The sequence below is a fragment of the Centruroides vittatus genome, unplaced genomic scaffold (genome assembly GCF_030686945.1).
Source record: "Centruroides vittatus isolate TY-2023 unplaced genomic scaffold, ASM3068694v2 contig_290, whole genome shotgun sequence".
NCBI classification, from domain to species: domain Eukaryota; kingdom Metazoa; phylum Arthropoda; class Arachnida; order Scorpiones; family Buthidae; genus Centruroides; species Centruroides vittatus.
Window position 1 is genome coordinate 2001863 of NW_027121846.1, and position 15068 is coordinate 2016930.

Here is a 15068-nt window from a genome sequence, read left to right on the forward strand (position 1 = left end):
AAATGGAATAGTATTCATTGTTTGTTGACATTTTTAAATGTTTATGAGATGTAGTTCTAAAAATAAATATTTCTAAAATATGAATAAAATTTTGAAATGTTTAATTTACAAAAATTAAAATCAACATATTAATTGAATAAATCTTCTAAACAGCTATAGATAATTTGCTATAAATTTTAAGGACTTTTAAACTCTCTGCCCTGTGGGCACTAAGAGAACATCTTTTTAGCAACCCATTATGGGTTTTGGCCATGCCCACAATGGGCCGGCTGGGTGGTGAGAGACGGGGCCCGACATATTCGGATGGAACCTCCCAAAAAGATTCGTGGGAATTTTCGACCCGTCGGATTCATTCCCGGATCCCCAGAATGGTAGGCTACCACCTTGACCGCTCGGCCATCAGGCCGTCAATTTTAAGGACTTATCATACCACAGTTTTCAATTGGAATGCTCACTGAGATTTATTAAACCAACTAGGACACCGCACGACTTTGTCGCATCCCGAAAGAATTGAATCAAAGCCAGAAGGAAAGAAGCGATCCCTGCACCTGTTAAGGACAAAAGAGGCAGTACCCGACGGACGCGGACAGACGAACTTTGTACTAGCCACCACAAAAGAGGCTATCCTCGTATTTGCAGGCCACGGGAGACACGATCCTTGCACTGGCCAGGTACGGAGACACGATCCAAGAACAAAGCAATCGATGACAATTGTTTTGTTCGTTTTTCGCGCCTATTTTCAGATAGGAAAAAAAAAACAGTATTAAGTGCGCCTATTTTTTTTTTGACCCCTAAGCCTAAATTTCGTCAGGTGCGCTCGTCACGTCAGAGAGCAGGACATTGTCACTGTATATCGAAAACGTAGTCATGGACTCCTATTTTTACTTTCCTGGCTCTGTTATAAATAACAGAGGGAAAGTATGGTGTTCGATTAAAAAAATGACCTCCAAGATTTTTACATTTTTGGACTTAGAGGACCTTGAAACATCAAGAAATGCAAAAATATTCAGTTTTTTTCTGTATGTATAAATGTTAATTGTGTGTGGTATGATTTTGCTGTTCACCCTCTTTGAAGCTTAATAACTCCTGTGCTTTCGAAAATTTCTGAAATTTTACAGGAAGTTTTGTATATTAAAAAGATTCATGCTATTAAATTTTGGTGGACGGGGTGGAGAAATAAAGGGTGGTCGTGTGTCATATCTCGAGTAGGGTCGGACTTAATGACGATTTTACTCGTTATTAGCATTTACAATTTTTTTTTTTGTAAAACCATTTCTACTCTCAAAATTATATTTTTAATTATTATAAAATGGCAAAAAGAGTGAACAATTTTTTTAATGAAATATCGTAATAGTGCCACCAGAATTTTAAATGTTGCAGGGAAAGTTATGTGATTTGTTGCTATATTTTTTACATTTAAATGGACCCACATTACATTTCTGGGTTCTTCGTCTCAATTAATGGAAAATGGCAAAGTTTTATCAAAATCTATCGAACGAATTTTGAGAACGAACACAATTCTGTAGTCTAAGCCATAGAATAAGTTCGCTCCGCTTCAATTAAAATTAATTGATTGATTATTGTTGTTCGGATTTCCTAATTGAATTTCATCTTTACTCTGGAATACAATAATAGTATTAATAAAGCTTGCATCTCTTATTATATTAAACATTTTCATCATATTTTTTTTATTTTCAGCTTAAAATATCATCTATTATAAACATTTTTCATAATTCTGTAACTAGAAATTTTGCTCGTAAGAGTCGAACATAACTAAGAAAATGAAATTGTTATTTGAGCGAAAAATTTTAACAATAAATTTTTGAAGGTACAAAAATATATCTTTACTTGCAGGTCAACCCTGGCAAAAAGAAATAAGTACAAAAATTAAGATTATTAGATTACTTCGTACTTTTAACTTTTTATTATATTAATATTATATTATAGTATTTGATGTATGTAACTACGAAAGTCATCTTACGTAAAGGATTATCACACCGAGTGACCAATCTAACATTTAAAAAGTTTTTTAAATTGTGTACAGTAGAGGAAGAAAATTTTTAAAATGCGTTATATAAATAAAATCTAATATATAAATGAGGATGTATGTATGTTTGTTCGCTATACATTCCTAGGCCGTTCGACCAATTTCTACGAAACTAGGCAGTTACGTTTACATGCTTCCAACTTAGATAATGCCGTACATCCCACTCCCAAAATATTTATTGAATTTCTGTAAATCAATTAATTTCTATTTACATTCAATTTGCTGATTTACACTTAGCGCCTATCTACCGTTGGCCACGCTCAAACCCACGACAAACTAATTACCGGTGTTCGGTTGTTTTGTCCATTCGGCTACTGGAGGGCACTTAGGAAAGTATGGTCACGTAATAATATAATAAATTAATAAAATAATTATAAAAATCTCTCAAATATATAAATTGTCTCAAAGTTTAATTGTTTTATTGTAGAGTTAAAATTTGGCATTGTTGGAATAAAGTTCACGACTACTTTATTTACGAAGAAAATTTTTTCAAAATAAGACGAACCACTTTCTTGTTTACCATAAAAATAGAGTAAAGGAATCATCCATCAGTTCTTTACCCCAAAGTCGAAATTATTGATAATTAGATGATATCCTTCGTCCTTACGAAACAGTTTTAAACACAGCATCCGTGCTTTTCAATGAAAATATCTTCAGAAAGTTTTAGCATTTTGTAAATATCCCTTACATCTCTGTTGACAAAGTTCGACAGAGAAGATTAAGACAACTCTAATGTGCATATATCCAGTGTATTTTTTTTTTTTTTTTAACTCTTTCCGCCCTGTGGGCACTAAGAGGGCCTCTTATAGTAGGCCCATTATGGGTTCGGCCAGGCCCACAATGGGGCGACCGGGTAGTGAGGGACGGGGACCGACATATCCGAACGGACCATCCCCCGAAAAATTCCTGGGGATTTTTCGATCCGTTCGGATTCGATCCCGGGTCCCCCAGAGCAGCAGGCTGCCACCTTGACCGCTCGGCCATCCGGCCGCTTATATCCAGTGTATCAGAGCCCCTTTAGTCGCCACTCGAAAACATCGAGTGACGTTTCCACTTCCCAGGACGAGGACCTAGGGGTTGGATTTCGGGAAGCAGTGTTGGTCTTGTGTGATGGTGTCGTTTACGGTAACGAAGCGTGATATGTAAATGATTGGATGCGACGAACAAACTAGATCAGGGGTCCCCAACCATAGCGCCCGCCGATCGTTTCACGTGTGCCCGCCGCTGTGCGACCACGATAAAAATAAAAATATTTCAGTTTTCAATAAAATGCTATGTAAAAGTTTTTTCGTTTTTAATGACTAACCACTCAAAAGTAGAAATGGCGTCCAACACAGATAAAAGCACAAAGCGAAATGCGACCGATCTCTTTTTCCCCTCGCGCCAAATCTTCACCAACCAAATTTCCCATACCTGAAATGAAATAAACCGGTCCGTTCTGAATATCATAAAATCAAAGTACAGATCACGACTTACAGATGAAAACCTTGACAATTGCTTACGAGCAGGAATATCATCATACTCTCCTAATTACGAAGCAATGGCCAATGAAATGCAATGCCAAAAATCACATTTACTTTCAGATTTATATTTTTTATAAAGAATTTTTATACTTTGTAGATTTTGTATGCATTGTTTAGTAATTACTTGTTTTGTAAAAATTATTGTCAATAGTCTTGTGTATGTTTTATTACATTTTTGGAATTAAATGTTTTCTGTACATTATGTGTATGTATTATTAACTACGTCCAAATATAAATTCACCTTGAAGAAATAAATGGTGCCCGCCGTCCGGCCGGTATTCTAGAATGTGCTCTTAGTTACAAAAAGGTTGGGGACCCCTAAACTAGATAATGGTTTAATTGTGACTGTTACGGTGAGGAGTGTTTGTAAGGATGTGTTGTAATGAAACTGATGAAATCGTCCAAATAATGAAATTCGTGCTTCGCCCTTAATACAGTGGAGCCTGGGTTGGGTCGTGGACCTCGATGTCTTTATCTTTTCGCCACTCCTCTGCAAACACCAGCGTTACGTCGTCAGTCCTTTTTCTTAGGTAATCGTCTATCTTGTCTAGTCACCTCTTTCCAGGTCTAAAATTCGTGCCGATTGATGGAGAAATACTTGTTGCACTCCAAACTGGGTCAGATGAAGCGTGTAATTTGTGGTATATCTGTTGCTAAATATCCAGCAATTTTGAAAAAGTAAATATCGTAACTATATTAATTAACAATCCTGGGATTTGAGCACCCGGGCACTCGACTACTGTACGAAATTATTTCACTCGAAATCTAACGGCCCTACGACATTCTAAACTATAAATTCTGAAATAAACCGTCTTACAATGCAAGAATCGTCTTTACTGTTTGTAATAATAGCATCAAAACAATTATTAAATTTTCAAGCGAACTATATGAATTATTCATTTTGTTTTTCGTTTCAAAACTCCTGTATTCCTATATAGTATTTAAATAGTTGAATATTAATTTGTCTTCAACAGTTTGAAATACCTGTCCGTAGCTTATATAACATTGTTTCGTCTGGAAGTCAGATGAGAAAAGAAAGACCACTGATATAGTTGAATCTAAGGAGGGTATTAATAATGTGAATGGATGAAAATAAAGCATAAGTGTGCTTAAAAGCGCGCCTATTTCAAATTTCAGAAAGAAACTTATGACATTTACATGATGATGATATTTTTATTGTATGGGATCTTATTTGTTATGTTATCATTATTTGTCTGTGAAATATAGCAAAATTTTAACCTATTCTATTCAAATCATCTTATATTTTTGTAGAATATCAAAATTCGAATATTGTCAAAAGATATGCTGATATTAATTTACCCTTTACGAGAGATGGAATTAAAGCGTGATCATCGTGTACAGAATCCCTAAATGCTAATAGTTTATTTATATTTCTTTCCTCAAATTATGAAACTTCAAGTAACACGGAGTTTTTTTGTTTAATATGAGGTCATATGTGTATCCCATAAGTAATATGATCAATATACTCAGTAAAATACACGCTAGATACTTTTCTGTTAATGGGACGCCAGCCGATATGGTAAGATTCAAGCTGTGAATGAGGGGTTTTGCAACACCCCCAGAATTATTGACTCTTCGCGAGATATTCGGCTCCAAAGATCAGAATAGTATACTGATATGTTAAAATCTATGTAGTCGTGCGGTTCGGTGCTCGCTATCGTTCGCACCTCGGGGCGAGCCACCTACTCAAAACTGGCAGTTGCATGGGCTAGTTTAGTTAAATGCGATAGTCTTAGCGGACGACGGTATCGCGCATCGGATGAAAGTTATAACTGGCGCCCCGTTAACAGAAAAGAACCATAAAATTTGTATCGAAAGCGTTTACTTTGAAAGATTAATTGGTTGCAAATATTGGATATATTCTTTATTCAGAATGAACGAAAGGATTTCTTTATTGAATTTTCAATTTTTTTATTAAAACAAAATGACGTACACGTAAATGAACAAAATACGTGAACAAACCACCAGCTGTTATCAGAAATTGAGTAGATACTGAAGTATCTGCCTTCTATCCCGAGCAAGATCCACATGACAACATTCCTACTCGGGCATCATAAAGTTGTAAACGTGATATCATCTATGCTTGCTGAAATGTTTCGTTTCAGATTAAATAATTTTCGCAATTTAAATGAACTATCCTTTAAATATCCCTTTAATCCCCCATAATGGGCTTGCTAAATAAGACCTCAGTATCCGGCCAGATGGCCGAGCGGTCAAGGTGGCAGCCTACCGCTCTGGGGGACCCGGGATCGAATAATCCCCAGGAATTTTTCGGGGGGTAGTCCGTTCGGATATGTCGGGCCCCGTCCCTCACCACCCGGTCGCCCCATTATGGGCCTGGCCGAACCCATAATAAGCCTACTAAAAGAGGCCCTCTTAGTGCCCACAGGGCGGAAAGAGTTTTAAAAAAAAGGCCTCAGTACCCACAGGAGGGAGAGTTAAAAAAATGAATCAGGTTTTCGATTAAATACCTGTAGTTCTACTAAATCACTCGTCTTTGTTTTAATAACAGAAATAACCGAAACAACTGAATTATATTAGTATGAACTAATTACGGTAATTAATAAGTTAATTTAAAATTACGGTCAGTTTGATCCGCACTATATTAGTTTATTTTTAGTTTTGGGTGTAAATAACAAGATAGTTCCTTAACCTTTTATTTAAACGTAAAAAACTCTGTCGCGATAAATTAAATACAGAATTAATACGAAGGCCTGCACTCTATATAATTCGTTAGGCATAGAACCGAAAAACAATTAGGTTATCGGTAAATTGGCTCGAATAATATCAAGATTAAATAATTTAAAATCCTTTCCATTTTTGCGTTGAATTGAAATAACACAACTTCCAGTTTGCATCGGAAGTTCGAATATAGGTAATCGGGACCTCCTGCCCCTAAGGTTTTCTTCATATTGGGTCTGGTCTTTCATCTATTCAACTCCTTTCTCGAGATTATAGGTCTACAATTTTTTCAAATTGCAGCCCAAAAATTTGTTTCAATATTAGGGAAAATATATAGACTAATTGGTTTTAAATTTAATGTATTATAATGATTGGTGACGTTAAACTATTAACGTTTCTATTAACGAAGCGCGTGCTTGAATAAATATTAGCGCAATGTAGAAACGCACTTGTTTCCGATAAATTAAGGAACAAACGGAAAAATCTCTATTATTGGTATAAAAATATCCAAATTTTATACAAATTCTTCTATGTCACCGAGAAAACAATGCAGAGTCAGTTGCAAATTATTGGCGCTGACAACAGTTTACGTAAATGAGCAGCAGCATAAATAAAAAAATATTGTATTAAGATAAATTTTTTATTGTTAGAGGTAACTTTTCACGCGTTTCTTTATACGTTCGTGCGAAATAGAAAAGAATAAAGTGCATTAATTTTAATTTTTACACATTTAATAAATAAGATTAACGTTACAGAATTTTTCATCCGATTTGATCGTATAAATTGCGACCGCACTGTATAGTATCTCCACTGTTATTCTTTATTGAATTCTTAATGTTATCTAATTTATACATATAAAGCTAATATTGTTTATAAAAGGAATTTCCTACCCCTGCGTATTGTAATTTATATGTAAGAGAAACGCCAGGGTTGGCCCACGGAAGTTATGGAACGGCTTGATTTATACGTTTAAAATTTAAATATGGCGATTTATATTAACTCTCCCAGTCCCTCAACTTTTCACCCTCAGTTTGAGGGCAGTTATTAATGGACTAGTCTACAAATGAAAACAAAGCGCCAAAAAAATGACAAAGTAGAACCCCGATTAACCGAGGTAATGGCCTCGGTTAATCGGGTGTTAACTAACACAAGGTTAAATAGTATCGTTAAAATATTAACTGAAAAATGATCGATGATAATTTTGATTGTTATGATAAAGTGTATTTTCGATAATTTTCTTCCAATTTGTTAATATTTTAAGAAATTTTTCTGAATTTAACAGATAACAGGATTTATTAATGAATATTAAGTGAAAATATTGCTTTTTTCCGCGTACGAAGACAGTTTTGCGATTATAGATTATAACAAGAAAACTTATTTTTACATAATAAAACGTCTTATTTTATATTTTGAAATATGGTTCAGCAATTAGAAAAAAAAAAATATTTTTAACATGTTATTTGTAAAAACATATATTAGATACATCATTAGAAAGAACGGATAATTAAAAACACCTAAATACTTTATTACTACAAATTTTTACTAAATTATATAATTTTGTAAAATAATTTTGCTGGTTGATGATTTTTTCACGTTGTACATGTAATTTTTTAAAACTGGTACCCGATTATCCGGATACCCAATGTCCAGCATTACAGATAATCTCATATATAAGTAAAAAAAATCTGACATTTGAATGGATGTAAGGGTAATTTAAAACCAATAATTTACACTAAAAAATTTTTTAAATTATCGGCATTTCCGAAGTGCTTTAAACAACAATTCAGTTTTCTCAATCTATTAAAGTAATTCTAAGAAGTTTATTCAGTGCAATCATGTTTAGTTTAAGAAAATTATTTCATAAAATTGAAGAATAAAAAACGTCATTTCTCAAGAATAAAAGAGAATGAAGTCGAGAAAATAACTCTAAATAGAATTACAATTGAAATGAAAGAGGAGGAACTTCATACCACTGGATTCCTAGAATTTTTAAATGAACACAGAAGAGAGAGGATAAAGAAGGAAATGTCATTATTCAAGAAAGGAAATAATAAAAGAAAAATTAGAGGATCGACTTTAATGAATCAAGACAAAGAAAATAAAGAATATATTACTTAGAGTTAAGGTCAAGACAAAGAGTTCAGGTCAAATAACCACAGACTTTATTTGTCTTACTACAAATATCAGAGTAAAAATATGGTAATTATTATAATGGTTCTACATTAATTTCGAAAAAAGCATATTATTCAACAAAAAAGGTTAAAAAATTGAAATATCTAAGTATAGAAAGAAAAATCATCATAAGATTCTAAAAAATCCTTAGCCTAAGAGGACAACACACAATGTACTATAGAAAATACAAGAATAGTACTGTTGCCCTCCATACTGTTTAATGCAATAATGGAAACTGGAAAGAATAGTATCAACAAACATTAGTATGTGTAAGTTTATCATGATGATTAATAAAAATTAAAAGCAAAATAATCTTGAAAAAATCCGGCAAGTTGCATAACTTTCCCAGCAGTTAAAAAAAATAACATTTATGGCATATTTTAGATAATAATAAATAGAATCTCATAACGGATGGGGCCATACATGCCAAATTTCGATTTGTCATTACCCCATCCTAAGATATTAAATGAGATTAAAAAAAATCCGTGGATGTATATTTGTGTCTATTTTACTTTTTTTGACCTGGGAGGTGTCAAAATGTGGATTTGCAAAAATCAGTGTCAAATATGACACTACTCCAATACTTTTCCTTTATACTGTACATAACAGCCGGGAAAGTAAAAGGGAAAGCTATACCGAGTGGTACCTCTAAAAATATACCCTAATTTGCTGATTAGTTATTACACAAAATCTAATATGTTATAGGTCCCCACATTCTCCTAACGTGAGCGCACAACTTTTGCTTGTGGATTGAATGAAAGGATTGGTATACAAAAGTAACCCAGAACAAAAGAACTCAACAGAGATAAAAAAATTCCATACAAGCAATTCACCAAATTTTCCATAATTTATTTAAAAGATGCATTAAATAAGATTGGAGACCACTTCCATAGTGAGGTATTTTACCTTTATTTAAATTATACTTTTACTTACTTGTTGTCTGAACTTACCATTTCTTTTGAGAATACACTTTTACAGATGTCATCATGTAATAAGTAAACAAATTTATTATATAGATACCTAAATTTAATGCAAGTGACAGAAGAATAATAAAAGAAATAATAAATGAATTGGAATATGTGAAAAGTGCCAAATTACTTTACTAGAATGAAAAACATTTGGTGTGACATAGGAATAAACTAAAAGACGTGAAATGTACAAAAATACACAAATTATATAATATGTAGAATGAAAATGGAACAGATCCAAAGCAGGTGAAATTCGCTTCCTATAAAACACATTAAGGAGAAGAAAAAAAAAAAGAACGAGACAATTAGGAAACAGTTAAAATCAAGAAAGTCTAAGATAAAAATAAAATAAGACTAAGTACAGAAAAAAAACAAGGAATAGATTACCAAGAAAAACAGAAAACAATTCAAACAACAGCAAGATAAGACCAAGGAGAAGTAGATAGTATCAAGAAGGACATAGAAAAAAGAATGGAATAATCAACTGTAGAAAGAATGATGGACAATGAGAACAGTGATCTGATATTCCAATCTCCTATGTGAAAATGTCTTAAATAATATCCCATAAATAGTTGTAAAAGAACATTAAAAAAATTTATATTTTAACAGATATAAAATTTGATATTTTTGAAACTATTATCTTGAAAATAATCTATGATAAAGTTCTTATTTTCATAATTGATCTGATTAATTTTACAAATTATTTTAATACCTAACTATTATTGCCTTACTGTCCTTATATAATTTCTTATTATATATTTTGTCAACGTGGACATTAATTATTAACAGGACAATTATACTGGTGTTAAGCAGGTAGCTTAATAAAGAAAGTCTGTTTTCTTTAAGAACTTTTTCCTCAATTTTTGTGTAAATACTTAACACCAGTATAATTGTCCTGTTAATAATTAATGTCCACGTTGACAAAATATATAATAAGAAATATTTTAATGTCTGTTTTAACTTGGAATATTAAATGTTCAACTCCTTTTACAAAGAAAAATATTTAGTCATTTAAACTTTAAACAGAAATTAATTCTAAAAGCAGTTGAAATTCAGTTCAGTCAATCTGATATTTCAAATTTTTTGAATCAATTTTTCACACGACTCTTTAAATTATTGAATTTATTTCTTGAATTTTAATAATAAATCATATCCTTATATCAAATCTTAAAATGTGTAGATGCATCTTGTTTTTACAGACATGATCTATCAAAGGATTATTTATTAACATTGGTAGATCCATCCATAAATACCATGGTAATGACGCTGTTTTTATAGAAATTTAAGAATACTTTTATACAGAAATAAAATTAAGTTAAAATAAATTTCAACTTAGTTTTCAAAATATTAAAAAAGAAAAAAAACCAATACATTTGAGACAGCTACCTTTATTTTAAGTATATCTCTTCTATTTTAAAAAATAGAAATGAACAGAAAATGTGAAAAATTACAATATAACTTTGAAACAGATTTATTGGGAACAAGCTATTCCTTAATCAAATTTGTATTTTTTTTTTAACACCTTTTTCAATTATAACAATATTGCCACAATTTTATCACATATTCAATGCAATAAATGCATTACAGTTTTTGTAATTATTAATTGCAAAAGAAATCTTTCTTATATTTGAATAAGGCACATCAATCTTGCAACAAGATTTTGAAATAATTGGGAAAAAAATTTGTTACTTATATCAAACACACGTCAATACAATCAAATTAAACATTATAAAACTGTAAATGTGGTGAAATGCAACTGATCGTGTACATTTCTTTTGTCAACAATATAATTGCATTGAATATTTTGGCACAACTTGACCAAATTTTAAAATCCAATAGCTATAAATGAAATATAGAACTAAACTAAAAATTGTAATTGTGTTTTGATGCCATACAAAATGTTGTAAATTTAAAGTAAAGGATAAATATTGCTTTTTTTTAAATCTCATTTATAGTAAAATAGATTCATTTGTTATCTTCTCCAAGTATTCCCCCACATACTTTGGGTCAACAGTTCTATGTATTAAAAAATTTCCCCAATCAATAACTTGCTTAGTAAAAAATGTGCAGACTGCATTCAATACAGATTTTTAAAAAAGTTATATATTTTTAAGAAAGTTAACAATAAAATTCCTGAATAAATTTTAAGTACTACTAAATTAATAATATCTTGAAAGAGTATTAACAAATTTTCTGAATTATTTTAAGAGAATGATATGTGCATGTTACATCACTCAAGACAATCCTTTATAATATTTTGTTAAAATGTATTAATACATGCATTATTTTAAATTCTGTAAATATTCATTATAGTTAATAATTAGACTATTTTAGTAGGGTAACAGTTATATCTAAAAAAAAAAAAAACATTGCAAAACATTTTTCATCACATTTTCTAACATCAGGTTCGAGAATTGTATATAAAATATCTACTACAAACTGCATCTAGAATGCATAAACTTCAATAACAATATGGGTATTCGTTTCTGTTAACCTTCAATAATATTTAAGTATCAATTTCTGAAAAACTGTTGATCTTGAAGAGAACAGAGATTCGATTCTTATAATGCAGTCGTAATAAACCTAAAAGTTAGTCTTGACATAAACACAAAACATAAAATATTCTAATATAAGTACATCATACATATGTAAATCCAAAATTTTCTTTCGGATTTGAACACAAAATTGAGATTCTTTTTTTTTTTATATTTAATTTTTTTTAAGTACACAATACTTGTGACCAATGTTAAGATAATTAAAAACATTAAAACTTTAAAATTATTATTTTTTTTTAAAAAATAAAACAACCTAAACAGAACTACACAAGGGAGCTGCCCTTAATTTCTAAGTCACAGAGAATAATATTCAGGTACAATATACACTTCATCTAAAACAATACATCACCATCTAGAAAACTTCACTAACCAAAAAATTGAAAAAAAGTTATTTTTTTTCCACTTTAAAAATTAGTCAGAAAAACTGTGCTTGGGTTACTTGTTTTTGATTTCATTTTACCTGGCAGTAACAAAAGATGGCAGCTCTACACTTTCCTGTTCGCGATGACAGAAAAAGTGTTTTCCAGGATGACACGAGGATCAGAACTGATAAATTGGCACACGAACGTCAGTAGTCAACAGGTTAGTACTCTTGGAGCTCACGGCGGTGATCATGTGATGATGAAGTCTAAGGTTAAAATGAACAAGAGAAAAAAAAGAGGAAGGTGTTAGTATATACCTTTAAAGATATATCATTATTACAGTGCAATTATAATATTAATGCAAGTCACTAAAAATTAGATATAGCAGGATTATTAGTAACAAGTGGCAAAAATTGTGCTATAGAAAATATGAGAACAAATGTCAATTTTATAATTGCTGTAATATTAGTAGAAATTATTTTAATTAATTAATTACAGAATACTGAAATCTTTTTAAAAATTTTCTTCCAATGATTTAGTTTAACTTAAAATTTTAATTACTGAAATTTATAAAATGAATTTTATGAGTTTTTTTTTTTTTAAACCAACATTTCTCAATTAAATATTTAAAAAAAAAATTGCAGATTTTTGTTTCACTGAATTTTGAGAACTGCTGATTTAAATTATATTTGTAATAATACTTTAAATTTATTCAGTAACATTACATCTAATAAAAATTCAATGATAAAAAATGTGTTTATAGCAACTTTGTTACAATTTTTAAGTTTTGTTGATTAGAAACGTGTTTCCACTGTGCTACCATCAAGAATTCCTGCTTTCAAAAATCACGTTTATTAATAAAGAAATTTTAAACTTACTCTAGAAAATTTCTTTAAATTTTAAAATTTAAATTTAAATATCTGAAACAACTACAATTGGGGCATATTTGCTAATTTCGTTAAGAAGGGGACAAGAAATGATCAATTCTATATTTGGCTCTTTATTGATATTTATTTACATATATATATTATATTATATTTATATATAAATAATTTTAACTGATCAAATAAAAGAAGCCAAAAATAGAAATGCTATGCATTAAAAACAAAAATAAAAATGCAAAACTGTATTTATAAATATATGCAATAAATTAATTTATTTGAAATTTTAACAATATCGTAACAAATTTGAAAATATATCTCATCTCATATTTGCAAATTTGTAATTTTTATTACATGATAATCAAAACTTTCTTTCAATAACAATCAACTAACCTTGGATGAATTTAAGAGAGAGATCCAGCCCTTTGGTAGGGATGGTCTCGTATAGCCAAATGACGCCTTTGTTTAGCCACTGCACCTACATGTATATATGGAAAAAAATCATTTTGATAAATATACATAAATATAAAATTTCAAAATACACAAATGGCAGTTTGTCTCAAATTCGCAATAAATTACTTTTTACAATTACTATTATTTTTCTAAATAACAAAAAAGATATATATATATAAAGTAATACATTAATTTATATTTCAACGCATACTATACAACAATAAATAAAGCAATGTATTAGCATTAAAAGACAATGCCAAGATCAGAAAATCAAATTTATCAAAGCCATTACAAAAAATTCCACATCTTTATTATATTAAACTGTACCAAAAAATCTATGGTTCAGTGTAATATAAAATCTAACAAAAATATTCTACTCTATCAAGTAATATAAGCTTCAGAAACATAATATATACATCTATCTAAACTACTATGCATTTCTGTCAGAAAGCAAATGGTCCCAAAGCTGTATGAAATTTATGTACATTTTTATGTACAGATTATTTAAATTATGAATATCAAAATTCTTTTCCATTATCAACATATTTCCTTTTAAATATCTCATTCATAACCATGTAACATTTATCATACATATCCTTTGTGAGCAATAGATAATTTTATATTGCAAAAAATTAAAAACTTAGTTTTCTTTTATAAATTAGAAATTTTCTTTACAAGACTTTCTCTTTGTAATTCTATATCATCCAAACAACCCACCACTTGATGAATGTTCGGCAGCAAAATCCGCCAAAAGTGGAGATGCTGCTAATGCTGCATACTGATGATAATCTGCATATGGAGCATAAAGTAATCCTGCATCTGTAGGAGTAATGAGTGGAGGTGGTGCGCTTCCATTGAGTAGTGTGGCACCAGCCATTGGAAGACGTGGAGATAAGATTAACGGTGCTCCCAAGGGATTTCCAGGAGTTCGGAGAGGTGCAGAGATGGCAATTGGAGGTGCCATTAGATGAGGTGTGTCAGCTTCTTATAATAAAAACAGTATTATTACTATTGATATATGAAAGAAAAATAACGAAACACAATATGCATCAGAATAATAATTAACAAACTTACTGCCTGTTTTTGAACTGCTATCTCGATAAGTACCATTTATTATAGCCAATTCCATGAGTTGTCTCTTTTTTAATTCGTCTTCTCCATCCATCTATTTTTTTAATTATTCAATTAAATGAATTTATTTTGAATTAATATTTAAATAATGAAGTAATTTTACCTACTAATAAAATTTTAATTTTCATTCAGAAATACATTGTAAATATATAAAAATAAATGTTTACTAATTTAAATTATAGTACGAAAAGAAAATGAACTGGCATAAGTTAAATAGTTACACTCTTGTTTCTAACAAGACAACTAATGAAACAATGCTAAACTGCTATACAT

At 30.5% G+C, this 15068-nt stretch overlaps 1 protein-coding gene across 2 annotated transcripts in view; it reads right to left on the reverse strand.

The window, feature by feature from the left end:
* Positions 1 to 10781: 10781 nt before the first annotated feature.
* The window catches only part of LOC136972395 (protein held out wings-like), a 67866-nt gene continuing 63579 nt past the window's right edge, over positions 10782 to 15068 (reverse strand). Inside the window, exons 5-8 of one of the 2 annotated variants that reach the window (XM_067266979.1) lie at positions 14739 to 14829; positions 14382 to 14645; positions 13605 to 13689; positions 10782 to 12596 (exon numbers count right to left, since the gene is read on the reverse strand). In XM_067266979.1, coding sequence (XP_067123080.1) covers positions 13616 to 13689; positions 14382 to 14645; positions 14739 to 14829 — 429 coding nt within the window. In that variant the 3' untranslated portion in view covers positions 10782 to 12596; positions 13605 to 13615. Of the gene's footprint in view, positions 12597 to 13604; positions 13690 to 14381; positions 14649 to 14738; positions 14830 to 15068 lie in introns of both variants that reach the window. The other variant, XM_067266978.1, reaches the window with a different exon arrangement.